Below are 19,180 nucleotides of genomic sequence, written 5' to 3'. Positions count from 1 at the left end.
TGTGTGTGTGTGTGTGTGTGTGTGTGTGTGTGTGTGTGTGTGTGTGTAAGAATTACATGTTTTACATGGAACCTCAGAAGACTTTAGTCTGTTTGCAATTTCTCATTTCTCTCATAAATACCAAATTGATAATGACTTTACTACAAAAGAGTTGTCATGACTCCTAATTTAATTTCTTGAGAAACTATTTAGATGGAGACAATTCTCCCAGGATAAGAAAACGTATATGAATTTCATTTTTATTTTATTATTGAGCTTGAGCGATCAACAGTGTCTGGAGATGTCCTGTAGGAGACTGAAAATTCTCCTAAATTCATCAGATATTATAAGACAAAGCTGTGGGGTGTCAGCTAAGTCCTTGAATGTGCCAAGACTGTAGCTTGTTGCTTCTTTTCCATTAAACAATCACTATAAAATAGTTAACCCATACATGGCACTGAAGTTTTTACTTGATAGCCTATATTGTGTAGGATAGGCTTTGTTCCCTCACCTATACAGTAACACTATTTAAACCCTTTTAAAAAAAATATTTGTTTACTATATATTTTAGGAAGCTTCTAGATAATAGTTTTTTCATATGGCTTTTTTCAAATTTCAGTTATCCCTCTCATTACTCCTTCTTCTATCCTACTCTTCTATTCCTTATCCCACTAAGCCCTTCTCTTCTTTTATTCCCCTTTCCACCTTCATACCACCTGATATCTATCTCCCTTACCTTGAAATTCTCTACTTTCATGTTCATTTATTAGTTTTCTGACTTCTATAGTTACTTCAATTCAAAACACATGTATGTAATAATTCAAAGCTAGCATCCACACAAGTGAGAATATGCAGTGTATGTCTTTCTCAGCCATCTGACTCTGAATATCAATTTCCAGCTGCATCCATTTACCTGTGTATTTCATTTTCCTTTACAACCGAATAATATTCTGTTGTACATATGTACCACATTTTTGTTATCATGTCTAGGATTTTTATAGCTGGATAATACTGTAGATTTACTTCTAGCTTTTTGAGGAACTTCCATATATTTCCACAGTGCTACATCAGTTTTCACTCCTATCAATAGTAAATAAGTGTTCCACTTTACACACACTCATCCCAGCACTTGATACAATTTTTTTTTTAAATCTTAGATGTAATGATTGGGAGAATATAAAATCTCAAAGTAGTTCTTCTTAGTATTTGCCTGATGACTAAGAATGTTGAATATTTTTGAAATGTTAAAACCACTTATCAACCATTTTTATTTCTTCTTTTGGGAACACTGTTTAGATTCATGCTCCAACTTTTTAATTAGGCTGTTGGTTTTATTAGTGTTTAGCTTTTTTCAGTTCCTTGTATATTCTAGATACTTACCCTTTGTGAGATGTAGAACTAAAAATTTTTTTCTCTTTCTATAGGCTAGCCATTTGCTCAAATAATAGTCTTTTATTGTACAGAAGCTTTTAAGTTTCACTTATTAATTTTTGGTATTAATGGCTGCCCTACTGGGGTCCTATTCAGAAAGTTACTTTTCTGCTGGATGGTGGTGACTCAAGCCTTTAACCTCAACACTCTAGAGGTAGAGGCAAGAGGATCAAGATCAGCCTGCTCTATGGAGTGAGTTCCAGGAGAGCCAGGGCTACACAACAAACACTGTCTTGAAACACAGACACACACAGACCCACAGAGAGAGAGAGAGAGAGAGAGAGAGAGAGAGAGAGAGAGAGAGAGAGAGAGAGAGAGAGAAGAGAGAAGAGAGATATTGAGAGAGAGAGCAAAAAAAACTTCCTGGGTCTGTAAGTTTAAATGTATTTCTTATGTTCTCCTCTATCAGATTCATGGTATTAGGTCCTATGCTGAGATTCTTAATGCATTTGGAGTTGTGTTTTGTGTAAGAAATGCAAACCAGTTTTATATATAGCTATTTCATTTAACCAGTACCATCTGACATCTGTTTTGATTTGTTTTTTTCCACAGTGTGTATTTTTGGCCTCTTTGTCAAAAATCATATGGCTTTAGAAACGTGGGCTTGTATTTGGGTCCTGAATTATGTTTCACTATGTGTCTGTTTTTAAAAGTGTTCATTTTATTTTAATTGTGTGTGTGTGTGTGTGCTTGTATATGGATATGTTCATGAATGTAGATGAGGCATTAAATCATCTGGAGCTTGAGTTATAAGCTTTTGTAAACTTAAATTTACTTAAAGTAAATTGACTTGTAAACTTAAAAAAATTAAAATGAATGCTGGAAATAAAACTTCAGTCAATGCAAGAGCAGTAGGTGATCTTAACCACTGAGATACCTCTCCAGGCCCAATATGTCTGTTTATACACCAGTAACATGATGTTTTTTACTACTGTAGCTTGGTAATATAACTTGAAAATCAGGGATGGTGATAAATCGAACAATGTTTTTATTGTTCAGGATTATTTTGGCTATCCTGATTCTTTTGTGCTTCCATATGAATTCTGAAATTTTTTTTTCATTTTCTGTAAAGAACTGCAATTGGAATTATGATGGGGTTGTGGAATATGTAGATTGCTTTTGGTAGGACGGCCATCTCACAATATCAATGAAACATCGTTCCATTTTCTGGTATCTACTTCACTTTTTAAAACTGTCTTAATAATTTCAAACACATAGGCACAGGAAATTTTCCTGAACAGAACACCAATGGCTCATGCTCTAAGATCAAGAATTGACAAATGGGACCTCATAAAATTGCAAAGCTTCTGTAAGGCAAAGAATACTGTCAATAGGACAAAACAGAAACTTGGAGATTGGGAAAAGATATTTATCAACCCTATATCCAAGAAAGGGCTAATATCCAGTATATACAAAGAACTCAAGAAGTTAGACTCTAGAGAACCAAATAGCCCTATTAAAAAATGGTGTACAGAGCTCAAACAGAGCATTCTCAACTGAGGAAACTGGAATGGTAAAGAAGCACCTAAAGAAATGTTCAGCATCCTTAGTCACCAGGAAATGCAAATCAAAACGACCCTGAGATTCCACCTCACACCAGTCAGAATGACTAAGATAAAAACACTCAGGTGACAGCAGATGCTGGCAAGGATGTGGAAAAAAGAAGAACACTCTTTTATTGCTGATCAGATTGCAAGCTGGTACAACCACTCTGGAAATCAGTCTGGATGTTCCTCAAAAAACTGGAAATAGTTCTACCCAAGGACACAGCTATACCATTCCTGGGCATATACCCAAAAGATGCTCCAATATATAACAAGGACACATGTTCCACTATGTTCATAGCAGCTTTATTTATAACAGCCAGAATCTGTAAACAACCTAGATGTCTCTCAACAGAGGAATGGATACAGAAAATGTGGTACACTTACACAATGGATTACTACTCAGCAATCAAAAACAATGATTTTATGAATTTCACAGGCAAATGGATAGAAATTGAAAAAATATCATCCTAAGTTAACCCAATCACAAAAGAACACACATGGTATGTACTCACTGATAAGTGAATATTAGTCAAAAAGAAGCTCAGAATACCTACCCATGATACAACTCACAGACCATATGAAACCCAGGAAGGAAGACCATACCAGAGTGTGGATGCTATAGTCCTACTCAGAAGGGGAAAGAAAATAATGGGAGGTAGGGGGAGAGAGGGATCTGGCAGGGAGAGAGGAGAGGGAGGGGAAAAGAGGGGCTGGTTTACATATGGGAGAAGATGGGGGAGAAGTACAGGGGCTCAGGAATTTGAAAGGAGGTATGTGGTAGTGGAGGTGGAATGGGGGCCAGGTAGCCACTAGAAAGTTCCAGATACCAGGGACCCAAGAGGTTCCCAGGACCCAAGAAAGAGGACATTAGCTGAAATACCAACAAAGATGAGCAAGAATCTGTAGAGACTATATCCAGCGGATAGGTACTTCCCCTGATTGAGGGATAGGGCCACCCACCCACTTCAAAAATAATAATCCAGAATTCCTCCTGTCAAAAGGAAATTCAGGGACAAAGAGTTGTGGGACTTCGTAAGGGTATCCTGGGTCATGGTTGAGCAGGTGCGTAGAACCCCGAGACTCTGCAGACTCTGCGTGAGATTCTGTGTGAGAACTGGCAAGAGTTTGGCGCCCCCCCAGAATCCAGGGTCCTGAAAAGCAGTCACGGTCTCCATAGAATTACATTGTTCAGACACATAGGCCAGGGTATAGGCCTCAGGCCCTAGGGATTTACCTACTAATGAAGGCAAATTAACCATGCCTCCCCCAGATCCTCCCCCAATCTTCCCCCTTTCTCCCTCCCTATATAGCTCAGGACTGCCCTGAGTTTTAGGGGGTACGCCTAGATCCATCTATCATCCGGCATGACAATAAACCTTTTTGGAACCAAGGACTTCCTCTTGTTATTGGGGCCTGCCGCCGCCAAGGCCTCCAGGAACCATAGGATTCCTCCCGAATGTGGGACCCCCACAGCGTGGAAGCCCCTCAGGGGCCCCACCGCTGTGGCAGCCTCTAAATTTTCCCTGTGGAGAGCCACATAGTGCTGCGCCTTTAAGATGGCACTGGTCTCTGCCTTCCACCACCTGCTGGTGAGGACCCTTAGGAGTAAACAACTCCTTATATGGCAGTGGCAGTTGATCTGGCTTGTCTCCGTGTGTGTGGACCTATCTGCTGTTGCCACGTGGCAGACGGGGGTTGGCTAGTCCTAGAGTACTTAAGCCTGGGAGAGCTTTCCCCCGGGGTCGTCAGTTAGAAGATTGTTCAAAGGTCCTGAATAAACTGCTTGGAGAAGAGCTCGTGCCTTGCATCTTCCTTGCTGGTCGAGGGTGGACGTGACATTTCCCCACAAAGAGTGGAGCAGAGTCTGAAGGAAAGGCCACCCAGAGACTGCCCCACCTAGGGATCTATCAGATTGGCAGATACCAAACCCAGACACTATTGCTGATGTCAAGGAGTGCTTGCTGACAGGAGCCTGGTATAGCTGTCCCACAAGAGGCTCTGCCAGAGCCAGACAAATACAAATGTGGATGCACACAGCCAAACATCTGACTGAGAATGGGGACCCCAATGCAATCAACCAACCAGACCACCAAAGCCCCCAGGGACTAAACTACCAACCACAGAGTACACATGGGAGGATCCATGGCTCCAGCAGAGGATTACCTTATCTGGCATCAATGAGAGGGGAGCTCCTTGGTCCTGTGGAGGCTTGATGATTCAGATTAGGGGAATGCTAGGGTGCTGAGGCAGGAGTAGGTGGGCGGGTGGGGAGCACCCTCATTAAGGTAGGGGGTGGGGGAGGGTATGGGAGTTTGTGGAGGGGAAACTGGGAAGGGGGATAACATTTGAAATGTAAATAAATAAAATAACCAACAAAAATATAGAAAAAAGAAATAAACAATTTAAACACAAAAAATAAAAATGTCTTAATATTTTAATTATATAAGTCTTTCACTTCTTCTGTTAGATTTAGTTCAAGATCTATCTATCTATCTATCTATCTATCTATCTATCTATCTATCTTCCTTCCTCCCTCCCCGCCCCCCCCCCCCCCCCCCGCCCGCCCCTCCTTCCTTCCTTCTTTCCTTCCTTTCTTTTTGAGGTTATTATGAATAGGTTTGGTTCCCTGTTTTCTTTCTCAGTGTTTTCTTTCTTCTGGTGCTTTTTGTTTTGTTTTGTGTTAATCTTGCACTGTGCTACTAAGCTGAATGTGTTTTATTTTCTGCAGCAGTTTTCTGTTAGATCCTTTAGGATCTTTTATCCATAGAATCATATCATCTGCAAATAAAGATACTTGAATTATTTTCCTAGTTGTATCTACTTTATCTCTTCTTGTTTTGTTACTCTACCTAAGACTATAAGTACTATATTGAACAGGAGTCAAAAGAATGGGAATCCTTTTCTTGTTTCTGATTTTAGTGGAAATACTTAAAAGATTTTCTTTTTTCAATACTATGTTGGCTTTTAACTTGCATATTGCCTTTATTAATATGAGATATATCCTTTGCATCCTGATTTTATGAAAGTTATTTTCTGCATCTAATAAGATGCATGTGGTTTCTGTCCCTGAGTCTATTTCTGTGACAGATTACATTTACTGATTTAGGTTTACTGAACCACACCTGAATCTCTGAGATAAAACCCACTTGATCATGATGGATGATCTTTTCTCATGGTCTTAAATCCACTTTACAAATATTTTATTGAGAAATTTCATGACTGCGTTCATCAAAGACATTGGCCTATAAGTTTTTGGAACTTTATCTGGTTTTGATATTAAGTTATTAGTAGCTTCATAAAAATAATCTGAAGATGTTCTCTCCATTTCTATTCTATGGGATTATTGGAAGAGTATTGGATTTCTCTGAAGGTCTGGTAGACTTATATTCTGAATCTATCTGTTTCTGGGCTATTTTTTAATAGTTGGGAGATTTTTTTAAAGTATGTTTTATTGGATATTTTATTTATTTACATTTCAGATGTTATCTCCTTTCATGGTTTCACCTCTGGAATCCCCCTATCCCATCCTTTCTTCCCTGCTTCTATGAGGGTACTTACCCACCAACCCACCAACTCCCACCTCCCTAACCTGGTATTCCCCTACACTGGGGTATCAAGCCTTCTGAAAACCAAGGGCCTCTCCTCCCAATGATGTCTGACAAGACAATCCTCTGCTACATATGCAGCTGGAGCCACAGGTTTCTCCATCTGTACTTTGGTTGGTGGTTTAGATCCTGGGAGCTCTGGGGCATCTGGTTGCTTCAGCTCCTTTAGTCCTTCCTCTAACTTTTCCATTGGAGTGCCCATGCTCAGTTCAATGGTTGGCTGTGAGCATCCTACTCTGTATTTGTTAGGCCCTATCAGAGCCTCTCAGGAGACAGCGGTATCAGGCTCCTGTCAGCAAACACTTCTTGGGATCAGCAATACTGTCTGAGTTTGGTGTCTGTATATAGGATGGATCCCCAGGTGGGGCAGTCTTTGGATGGCTTTTCCTTCAGTCTCTGCTCCAAAATTTGTCACTGTATTTCCTTTCTTGAGTGTTCTATTCTCCCTTCTAAGAAGGTTTAAAGCATCCACACTTGGGTCTTCCTTCTTGAGCTTCATGTGGTCTGTGAATTGTATCTAGGGTATTCAGAGCATTTGGGCTAGTATCAACATAGCAGTGAGTGCATTCCATGTGTCTCTAGTGACTGGGTTACCACACTCAGGATGATGTTTTCTAATTCCATCCATTTGCCTAAGAATTTAACGAAGTCATTGTTTTTAATAGCTGAGAAGTACTCCATTGTGTAAATGTACCACATTTTCTATATCCATTCCTCTGTTGACGGACATCTGGGTTCTTTCTAGCTACTGGTATGAAAAATAAGGCTGCTACGGACATATTGGAGCATGTGTTCTTTTTATATGTTGGAGCATCAATTGGGTATATGCCCCAGAATGGTATAGCTGGGTCCTCAGGTAGTAATAGGTCCAATTATCTGAGGAACCACCAGACAGATTTACCCAGTGGTTGTACCAGCTTGCAATTCAACCAATAATGGAGGCGTGTTCCTCTTTTACCACATCCTCGCCATCACCTGCTGTCACCTGAGATTTTGATCTTAGCCATTCTGACTGGGGTGAGGCGGAATCTCAGGGTTGTCTTGATTTAGATTTCCTGATGACTAAGGATGTTGAACATTTCTTTAGGTTCTTGGCCATTCTGTACTACTCAGTTGAGAAATCTCTGATTAGCTCTGTATCCCATTTTTTAATAGGGTTATTTGGTTCTCTGAAGTCTAACTTCTTGAGTTTTTTGTATATAGTAGATATTAGCCCTCTATCAGATGTAGGGTTGGTAAGGATCTTTTCCCAATCTGTGGGTTGCTGTTTTGTCCTACTGACAATGTCCTTTGCCTTACAGAAGCTTTGCAATTTTATGAGGTCCCATTTGTCAATTCTTGATCTAAGAGCATAAGCCATTGGTGTTCTGTTCAGGAAATTGTCCCCTGTGCCCATGTGTTCGAGGCTCTTCCCCACTTTCTCTTCTATTAGTTTCAGTGTATCTGGTTTTATATGGAGATCACTGATCCACTTATACCTCAGCTTTGTACAAGGAGATAAGAATGGATTGATTTGAACTATTCTACATACTGACTTCCAGTTGAACCAGCACCACTTGTTGAAAATGCTGTCTTTTTTCCACTGGATGGTTTTAGTTCCTTTGTCAAAGATCAAATGACCATAGGTGTGTGGGTTCATTTCTCTAACTTCAATTCTGTTCCGCTCATCTACCTGCCTGTCTCTGTACAAACGCCATGCAGTTTTTATCACTGTTGTTCTGTAATACAGCTTGAGGTCAGGGATTGTGATTCCCCCAGAAATTCTTTTATCGTTGAGAATAGTTTTAGCTATCCTGGGTTTTTTGTTATTCCAAATGAATTTGCAAATTGCTCTTTTTATCTCTATGAAGAATTGGTTTGGAATTTTGATGGAGGTTGCATTGAATCTGTAGATGGCTTTTGGCAAGATGGACATTTTTACTATATTAATCCTTCCAATCCATGAGCATGAGAGATCTTTCCATCTTCTGATGCCTTCTTCGATTTTTTTCTTCAGAGACTTGAAGTTCTTGTCATACAGATCTCTTGCTTTGCTAGAGTTAAACCAACTATTTAATATTATTTGTGACTATTGTGAAGGTTGTCATTTCCCTAATTTCTTTCTCAGCCTGTTTATTCTTTGAGTAGAGGAAGGCTACTGATTTGTTTGAGTTATTTTTATATCCAGCCAATTTGCTGAAGTTGTTTATCAGGTTTAGGAGTTCTCTGGTAGAAGTTTTGGGGTCCCTTAAGTAGACTATCATATCACCTTCAAATAGTGCTATTTTGACTTCTTCCTTTCCAATTTGTATCCCTTTGACCTCCTTTTGTTGTCTAATTACTCTGGCTAGGATTCTGAGTACTATATTGAATAGGTAGGGAGAGAGTGGGCAGCCTTGTCTAGTCCCTGATCTTAGTGGGATTACTTCAAGTTTCTCTCCATTTAGTTTGATGTTGGCTACTGGTTTGTGGTATATTGGCTTTTCCTATGTTTAGGTATCGGCCTTGAATTCCTGATCTTTCCAACACTTTTATCATGAAGGAGTGTTGAATTTTGTCAAATGCCTTCTTAGGATTTAATGAAATGATCATGTGTTTTATTTTTCTTTGAGTTTGTTAATATAGTGGATTACATTGATGGATTTCCATGTATTAAAACATCCCTGCATCTCTGGGATGAAGCCTACTTGATCATGATGGCTGATTGTCTTGATGTGTCCTTGGATTAAGTTTGTGAGAATTTTGTTTTGTTTTTTTGAGACAGGGTTTCTCTGTGTAGCCCTGGCTGTCCTGGAACTCACTCTGTAGACCAGGCTGGCCTCGAACTCAGAGATCCGCCTGCATCTGCTCAGCAAGTTTGTGAGAATTTTATTGAGTATTTTTGAATTGATATTCATAAGTGAAATTGGTCTGGAATTCTCTTTCTTGTTGGGTCTTTGTGTGGTTTAGGTATGACTGTAATTGTGCCATCACAGAAAAAATTGGGTAGGTTTCCTTCTATTTCTATTTTGTAGAATATCTTGAAGAGTATTGGTATTAGGACTTCTTTGAAGATCTGATAGAATTCTGCACTAAAACCATCTGTCCATGGGTTTTTTTTTTGGGGGGGGGCAGACTTTTAATGACGTCCTCTATTTCTTTAGGGCTTATGGGACAGTTTATCTGATTCTAGTTTAATTTTGGTACCTGGTATCTGTCTAGAAAATCATCCATTTCATCTAGATTTTCCAATTTTGTTGAGTATAGGCTTTTGTATTAGGATCTAAAAATGTTTTAAATTTCTTCATTTTCTGTTGTTGTCTCCTTTTTCATTTCTGATGTTGTTAATTTGGATACTGTCCTTGTGCCCTCTGGTTAGTCTGGCTAAGAATTTATCTATCTTGTTGATTTTTTTCAAAGAACCAGCTCCTGGTTTTGTTGGTTGTTTATATATTTCTCTTTGCTTCTGAGTTTGATTATTTCCTGCTTCTACTGCTCTTGGGTACATTTACTTCTTTTTGTTCCAGAGTTTTCTGGTGTGCTGTCAAGCTGCTAGTGTATGCTCTCTCCAGTTTCTTTTTGTAGGCATTTAGTGCTATGAGTTGTCCTCTTAGCACTGCTTTCATTGTGTCCCATAAGTTTGGGTATGTTGTGCCTTCATTTTCATAGAATTCTAAAAAGTCTTTAATTTCTTTATTTCTTCCTTGACCAAGTTATCATTGAGCAGAGTGTTGTTCAGCTTCCATGTATATGTGAGCTTTTTATTGTTTTTGTTGTTATTGAAGACGACTAGCCTTAGTCCATGATGATCTGATAGGAAGCATGGGATTATTTCAATTTTCTTGTATCTGTTGAGGCCTCTTTTGTGACCAATTATATGGTAAATTTTGAAGAAGGTACCATGAGGTGCTGAGAAGAAGGTATATTCTTTTGTTTTAGGGTGAAGTGTTCTATAGATATCTGTTAAATCCATTTTGTTCATAACTTCCGTTAGATTCACAGTGTCTCTGTTTAGTTTCTGTTTCCATGATCTGTCGATTGATGAGAGTAGGGTATGCTTTGAGCTTTAGTAATGTTTCCTTTACAAATGTGGGTGCCATTGCATTTGGGATATATTTTCAGAATTGAGAATTCATCTTGGTAGATTTTTCCTTTGATGAGTATGAAGTGTCCTTCCTTATCTTTTTTGATAACTTTCAGTTGAAAGTCAATTTTCTTCGATGTTAGAATGGCTACTCCAGCTTGTTTCTTTGGACCATTTGCTTGGAAATTTTTTGCAGCCTTTTACACCGAGGTAATGTCTGTCTTTGTCACTGAGGTGTGTTTCCTATATCCAGTCTGTTAGTGTATGTCTTTTTAATTGGGAAATTGAGTACTTTGATGTTGAGGTATTAAGGAAGTGACTGTTGCTTCCTGTTATTTTTGTTGTTGGAGACGGAATTCTGTTTGTGTGACTATCTTCTTTTGGGTTTGTTGAAAGATTACTTTTTTTCTTTTTCTGTGGTATAGTTCCCTTGTGTTGGAGTTTTCCATCTATTATCCTTTGTAGGGTTGGATTTGTGGAAAGATATTGTGTAAATCTGTAGGAATTGTCATGGAATATCTTGGTTTCTCCATCTATGTTGAGAGTTTTGCTGGGTATAGTAGCATGGGCTGGCATTTGTGTTCTTTTAGGGTCTGTATGACATCTGCCCAGGAACTTCTGGGTTTTATAATCTCTGGTGAGAAGTCTGGTGTAATTCTTATAGGTCTGCCTTCATATGCTACTTGGCCTTTTTCCCTTACTGCTTTTAACATCCTTTCTTTGTTGTGTGGATCTGATGTTTTGATTATTATGTGACAGGAGGAATCTCTTTTCTGGTCCAGTCTAATTGGGGTTCTGTAGGCTTCTTGTATGTTTATGGTCATCTTTCTATTTAAGTCAGGGAAGTTTTCTTCTATAATTTTGTTGAAGATGTTTACTGGCCCTTTAAGTTAGGAATCTTCACTCTCTTCTATACCTATTATCCTTAGATTTGCTCTTCTCATTGTGTCCTGGATTTCCTGGATGTTTTGGGTTAGGAGCTTTTTGCATTTTCTTTGACAGTTGTGTCAATGTTTTCCATGGTATCTTCTGCACCTGAGCTTCTCTCTTCTATCTCTTATATTCTATTGGTGATGCTGTGTCTATGACTCCTGATCTCTTTCCTAGGTTTTCTATCTCCTGAGTAGTCTCTGGTTGTGATTTTTTTTATTGTTTCTACTTCCGTTTTTAGATCCTGGATAGTTTTCCTTAATTCCTTCACCTGTTTGGTTGTGTTTTCTTGCAATTCTTTAAGGGATTTTTGTGTTTCCTTTTTATGGGCTTCTATCTGTTTACCTGTGGTCTCCTATATTTCTTTAAGGGAGTTATTTATGTCCCTCTTAAAGTCCTCTATCATCATCATGAGAAGTGATTTTATATCTAGATCCTGCTTTTCTGGTGTGATGGGGTATCCAAGACTTGCTATGGTGGGAGAACTGGGTTCTGATGATCCCAGGTAACTTTGGTTTCTGTTGCTTATGTTCTTGTGTTTGCCTTTCAACATCTGATTATCTCTAGTGCTACCTGCATTCACTGTCTCTTACTGGAGCCTGTCTTTCCAGGTATCTTGCTTGTGATAGGCCTGCCTTTTTGAGTGATTTGACTTCCTTTCTTGAAACTTTCAATATCCTTTCTTTATTCTGTGTTCATAATATTTTAACTACAACATGCAATAAGGAGCTCCTTTTCTGGTCTGATCTCTTTGGTGTTCTGTAGGACTCTTGTACCTGAATGGGCATCTCAATCTCTAGGTTTAGGAAATTTTCACCTACTGTCTATGCTTTTGCTATGTATTCTGCTGTGTCCCACAATTCAAAATTCAGGGTTTTTTTGTTGTTGTTTTGTTTGTTTTTTCATAGTATTGCAGAGCTTTCCCATTTTCTGATTTATATGTATGTATAGTGTGTATATGTGTTTTGTCTGCATTTATGCAAATGTACCATGTGTGCTTGTGCTCAGTGAGGCTAAAATATGGCTTTGAAATCCCCAGAACTGCAGTTATAGATGGTTGGAAGCTGGCATATGGATCCTTAGAACCAAACTGCATCCTCTGCAAGAGCAGCAACTACTCTTACCTACTGATCCATCCATCTCTCCAGGCCCTGTTCATTCATTCACACACACACACACACACACACACACACACACACACACACACACACAGTTTCTTTTAATTTTTATTATATTTTAATATAGTATATATATTATATACTATAATATATAATACTATTATAGGACAATTACATCATTTCCTCCCCTCCCTTTCCTTCCTGCAATCCCCACCCCCAAAATCTATGAACTTTTTTCATTTTTCATATGTATATTTCTCTAAATAGATAAATATAACATGCTTAGTCTGTATAATGTTATGTGTATATATGTGTATGTATGTATTATATAAACAGTTGGTGTACTCTTCTGTGGTGACGACTACTTCTCCCACTTTCAGCATTCCTTAGTTGCCTTAGCACTTTGGGTAGGGTTGAAGCCTCCTGGGCTTTTCCTCATACATATTAACATGTCTGTTGTTAACAACAATAGTATTGTTCAGCTCATGTTTAAGTAGTCATGTTGGTGAGACCTTAGGGGTGCAGCTTCTGGCATTACTAAGAGACAGAATCTCACAACAAACTCCCTGTTCCACTAGCTTTTACCTGTTTATTTTTTTTTAAAAAACTGCTCATTGACTTTTACTGAGTGATCTAATTTTTCTACATTCTCCTCCTGCCCTGATTCTTTTTTAGTATTATTCATTTATTTTTTTGCACTCCATATTTTATCCCCCCCATGTCCACATTCCAACTGTATCACATCCCATACCTCCAACCTACCCCCTGTCTTCATGAGGCTGTCCCTACCCCCCAACCCCTACCCCACCTGACTTCTAAACTCCCTGGGGCCTCCAGTCTCTTGAGGGTTAGGTGCATCATCTCTGATTGAACACAGACCCGACTGCCCTGATTCTTTTGTTTTTTACATGATCCATTCTGTTGGTAAGGTTTTCCACAGAGGTCTTTGACTTTTTAAATTTTTATTTCCAACATTGTTTCAGCTTGTCTTTTGTTCACCAACTCTTTTTGTGAAATTATGTTTTTATATCTTATGTTGACTTCTGCATTTCATTCATGTCTTTGTTTTCGTTCTTTTGGAGTATATTCATTTCTTCAAGTTGTTTGAACATAGTTGTAATTATTCTTTTAAGTTCTTTGTCTGGAAGATTTTCCAGGTTGCTTACATTTAGGTGCCATTATATGATTGGCTGTTTGTGGAGGAGACATGCTGTCTTGGTTTTTTTTTTCTTTGTTTTTATAATTTTTTTTCTTTTATGGGACTTGCATATCTTGGGTAGTTTGTTGGTTGCGGTTTTTCCTTTCTTTGTTTATGTCTTTCCTTTTAAACTTCTCTTTCTTCCTTTAGTATAGAAATTTATAATGTTGAGGAGAAGGTTAGAGATGCCTGTAGGCATATTGTTTCTACAGTCTAAGAAGGGTTCAATCTCCCCTCTAGCCCACCACCCATCAGAGATAGTAAAAAAGGGAAGTGGGCTTGTTTAGAAATAGTTCTTTAAGGTGATTTCAATCTTTGTTGCTCTCAGTCCAGTTCACTAGCAAACACCAAATAGGAATCAGCACCTGCAGACCAATCCACTTGGTAGATACCACACATGAATCAGCAAGAGCAATTCAATCCAGAAGAAACTGTGAGGCTCACCAACTGGTCCAAGCCCTCAGAAGTGGCAAGAAGCAGCAGGAACCTCAAGAGAAGTTTTTGGCGAGTTTCTTTCTATGAAGTCACCACAAGTGAAGCTCAGCAATGCAATGTAAGGAAAACCAATACATGTGTGTCATTAGTAAAGACTAGTGAGATGGAATAAAGTGAACCAATGCTCCAGCTCCCACTGTCTGTGGGGTTATATTTATATTCTTTCTAAAAATCATAGGTCTTTTCATGTGTCTGATATAACAAAACATCCTTTCATCTGTGTGCCCCAGCAAAACATCATTGGAAATAACTGACTTTCCAAAGAAACCAGAAGTTTACACTTCAGATGCCCATTTCCCTCTGTGAGGCTTGCAAAAGATGATCTGGAGTGGTATAGGCAGGTCCTAGTAGGCTAAGCCAGATCTTCTTTCTGAAGGAGGTTGTATTGGTTGTATTCATGGAGCAAAATTACTAGGAGGTGGGCATGGTGCAGAAGTCCATGATCCTTGCCTAAAGTGCCTGGATAGTAGGTAGGCCTAAGCAAGGGAGGACTAGTTTTCTTCCCTAGTACAAGAGGTTCCTGGACAATGTGGGTAAGCCTAAGTAGAGAAAGCCTGGTCCCCTTCTTGCTACAGGGGATATGCAGGCTGGGACCCTGGAGCAAAAATTCTAGAAGCTACAGGTAGGTTTGGCACAAGAGGCACCTGGAATATGATTTTCAGGAGGCATAGGAGGGCTTCATTTGGACAAGTGGTATGCAGGCTGAACTCCTAATACAGGAGTTTACCAGGGAGCTAGGCAAGGGAAATAAGGTCTCCCACTTTCTACTGAGAATGTTAATTCTTATGCCTGCAACTAAAGCACTTATGAGGCTAAGGCAGGATAATCATTAGTTTGAGGCCAGTCAGATACATAGTGAATTTAAGGACAGGCAGGGCTATATTATAAGACCTTGTTTCAAAAACAAAATACAAAACAAGGCAAAACAAAGAGTGGTGAAAACAGACAACCTTGCAAAGTTTTTAGCTTAGAGATTATCCTGTTTCAAAATTAAGTATGATGCTAGCTGTAACGAAACAAAACAAAATTAAAAGGGTATTGAAACTGTTTCCAAATCAAGGGGTAAAACTAACTGAAAAGTCCCTATTTTGATAAGAGCCAAACTGTTTTCATAAAAATCATTGGTTTTTAGAATAATACCGCAAAGAAATCCAAGTCTCCTGTATACTTACATGTGAAAAAGAGTGTAGTTTCATCCAGATGAATTGTCTTTGGCTTAATACATAAATCCACACTGGCAGTGTCCAGGCTCCGCTGGTGAGTTTTAGAATTATAGCATGATGCTGAGCGGCAGTGGTCACGAAGCCAGACATAATCAAAGCGCATCACAGTGCTAGCATATTGCAATTCTAGGGAAAAGGTCAGATTTAACATAAATACTTATTTAGGAAAACTAAACACAACAAGTCAAAAATATTCTTTCTAAAAGACTTTTACTAACCAAGTAAGAATAACAAAGGCCGGCCTTTTGTCAGTTATCAAAAATATTATACAATTTCTATGATGGAAATGGTATGATTTGGGTAAATAAAACACTAGGAGTATGAAAAGCTCAGATATATACCTAAATAGGAAAGATCGTACAATGATTTTTGTACTTTCTTTTTTTTTTAGCAATTCTTCGGTTATGTTGAAGTTATAAAAAAAATTAGAATAGAAAGTAAATGGTGTTCCTACATATCAGTTTACTTATTTAAAGCAAAATGAAGTAAAATTTACAAAAGCCACAGAAACTATAATATGTCTAAAAAATAAAATGTAGAAAAGTAATATGAAGAAATCTATAAAACTGTTCTAGAAGACTTGAAGGAAGTCAACATATTGAAATACCATGTTCACAGATAGGAGATTTCAAAGCTAGAAAGAGATAAATTGTTCTAGAAAGTCATGCACAAATTTCATGTAATACAAACCTATATATTAGAGATTTTCACATATTAGTCAAGGTAATTCTAAAACCTGTTGCGGTAAATATCCAACCCAAAAATGACCGGTCAATGAAAACACAACTCAGTAATTATGAGTATATGCTGCACGCCTATGAGACCCTTATAACTTGCTGGTTTTCCAAGCCATGTGTTTGTCCTTCTACCACTTGCTCCTCTGTCATCTTCCTTCTTTGTCATCATCCTCCAGGGCGATTCACAACAAAAAACCCATATTGAAAAATAATAAAGTAACAATTTTGAAAAAGAAGGTATGAGATACCAGCTATAAAAGCACATTATAAAATTATAGTTTTAAATGTATTAGTAGAATAGATCAAGAAAACAGGATGGTATTCCCAACTAGACCAATAAGTACATGGAAATATGGTATATGAAAAAGGTTGACATAACAGCATAAAGAAGATTGACTTCTCTATAAGTGACACTGGAAAGGTTGTCTTTCAGAGAACAGGAAATTCACTGTATCATTTAAAAAGTCAACTTCTGGAGATCATCATCTTGTCTGCTCCTCTGAAGAGCCCACAGACTGAAGGCCTCCCAGGGCACCCAGGGCAACAGGTAAACAGCAGCTGGTAAACCCAAGGAGCATAGCAGATGCAAGACTCATCCCCTCTACTCGAACTCCATCCCCCTTAAAGCATGCACCTTCCACTGAGGCAGATCAGCAGTTTGCCTGCCCCTCTGAATACACCACAGTCTAAAGGTCACCCAGGAGATCTACTGCATCCAGGGCAACAGGTAAGGGACCCTCTTAAATAATCACAGCAGCTGGGAACCCTGAAGAGCCCAGTGGAATTGGGACCCATCTCCTCTGCTTAAACTCTACTTCCCACAGGGGCAGATCATTAGATTGTCTGCCCCCCTGAAGACTCCACAGTCTGAAGGTCTCACAGTAGATCTGCTGCACTCGGGACACCAGACTCCACAGTCTAAAGGCCTCCCAGGTGACCTACTGCACCTAGGGCAACAGGACAAATCATCAGACTGTCTGCCCCTCTGAAGACCTCACAGTCTGAAAAACTTCCAGGAGATCTGCTGCACCCAAGACAACAGACCCCACAGTCTGAAGGCATCAAAGGAGATCTGCTGCATGCAGGGCAACAGATCAGCTACTTATCTGCCCCTCTGAAGACCCAAAAGTCTGAAGGCCTCCCAGGATATCTGCTATAGCCAGGGCCACAGGTCTCCTAGGAGACCTACAGTGACACAATGACACAGGAGGTGGGCTCCAGACAGAGACACCCAGGCCAGTTAACACCAGAGATAATCAGATGGTGAGAGGCACGAGCAAGACCATAAGCAACAGAAGCCAATATACTTTGGCATCATCAGAGCACAGTTCTCCCACCACAGCAAGATGTGAATACACCAACACACCTGAAAACCAGGATGCTGACCTAAAATCCTATCTCACAAAGATAAAAGAGTCCTTTAAGGAGGATATAAATAACTCACTGAAAGAAATACAGGAAAACACAGGTAAACAGGTAGAAGCCCTTAATGAGGAAAAAAATTAATCCTGTAAAGAAAAGGAAAACACAAACAGGGGAAGGGGTTGATCAAAGTTGTCTAAGACCTAAAAATGTAAATAGAAACAATAAAGAAAACACAAATGTAGGCAACCTTGGAAATGAAAAACCAATGAAAGAGGTTGGTAGCTGTAGTAAGATTTTCCCTGTCCAATCTATTTAAATATGAGTGCAGCAGGAGGCCTGTGATTGAACAGGGAAAGGGAGGCATAGCAAAGAGTTGGAGAGAGAGGGACACAAGGGAGAGAAGAGAATCAAGATGGAAGATCAACAGGAGGATTCAGAACCAGCGTGGCTTTAAGTAGCTACAGGTAGTTATGAATATCTTATAGGGTTTTGGGATAACTTGTCTAAATTGTGTGGTTATCTTGTGTATTGAGATTTTATTGATATACAGATCTGATTGGATAACTATAAGCTTTAAGAGTTATGATTTTGGAACTAACAGTCTTCATTTGGAAGTCTAGTTCTATACATTTTCAGAGACATATGGAAGTTAGCTGCAGTTTTCTATGCTGTTATATTAGCAAGAGATAAAGTTGGGGCAGGATCTGGTTTCAAACAGGTGTTAACATATGTGTTATAAGGCTCCTTTAATTGTCAAGTTAAAATTACTCTTGTTTCTTCTACAGTATTTAATGTAAGTTGCATTGATTATATACCTTCTAATTATGTTTGTGTTTTGAAATCAGGCATCTTAGTTATGGAGGTCTATCAACCAGCTTTTGTTTTATTGCCTTGAGTATCATAGAAACTTGGTTTTCTAAAAATAGCTTGCAAGTACTGAAAGAAATTAGTCAGGCTTTAAGCAGAAGCAAGAGGGTAGTGGGCTTGATTATTGCTGGTATAAAAGCTTTAATTACATTAATTGCTAGCACCACTGCTTCTGCAATTGCTTTGACATAAGAAGTTAGGACAGCTATTTTTGTTAATAATTTAGCAAAAAAATGTTACTAATGTGTTGAATATACAAGAGGATTTAGATAGGCATTTGGAACAACAGATTGATGCTCTTTATCCTATTCAAATTATTGGAAAGAGGTTCAGAGTGTGGAAGTCAGGAAGTGCATGCTGATAAGAGCCTGATATGGATATCTCCTCAGAGGTCTTCAAGAGTCTGACATACTCAGAGGCAGATGCTCACAACTAGCCATTGAACTGATCATGGGGTTCTCAATAGAGGAGTTAGAGTGAAGACTGAAGGAGAGCTGAAAGGATTTGCAGCACCATGAGGAGAGCAACAATACCAACCAACCACAGCTCCCAGGGTCTAAACCACCAGCCTGGGAGCACTTAGGGAGGGATCCAGCGCTTCAGTTGAATATGTAAGAGTGGAGGGCCCTGCTGGGCATAGGTG

General features: G+C 39.0%; 1 protein-coding gene across 2 annotated transcripts in view; it reads right to left on the bottom strand.

The window, feature by feature from the left end:
• Window positions 1–19,180, bottom strand: part of Tmlhe (trimethyllysine hydroxylase, epsilon) — a 120,392-nt gene that overhangs the window by 44,970 nt on the left and 56,242 nt on the right. For both annotated transcript variants that reach the window (XM_028785265.1, XM_028785264.1), the window contains one exon: window positions 15,518–15,694. In XM_028785265.1, coding sequence (XP_028641098.1) covers window positions 15,518–15,671 — 154 coding nt within the window. In that variant the 5' untranslated portion in view covers window positions 15,672–15,694. The remainder of the gene's footprint in view (window positions 1–15,517; window positions 15,695–19,180) is intronic.

The sequence above is a fragment of the Grammomys surdaster genome, unplaced genomic scaffold (genome assembly GCF_004785775.1).
Source record: "Grammomys surdaster isolate TR1022 unplaced genomic scaffold, NIH_TR_1.0 125178, whole genome shotgun sequence".
Classification (NCBI taxonomy): Eukaryota; Metazoa; Chordata; class Mammalia; order Rodentia; family Muridae; genus Grammomys; species Grammomys surdaster.
This window is presented reverse-complemented; position numbering and strand designations above follow the sequence as displayed.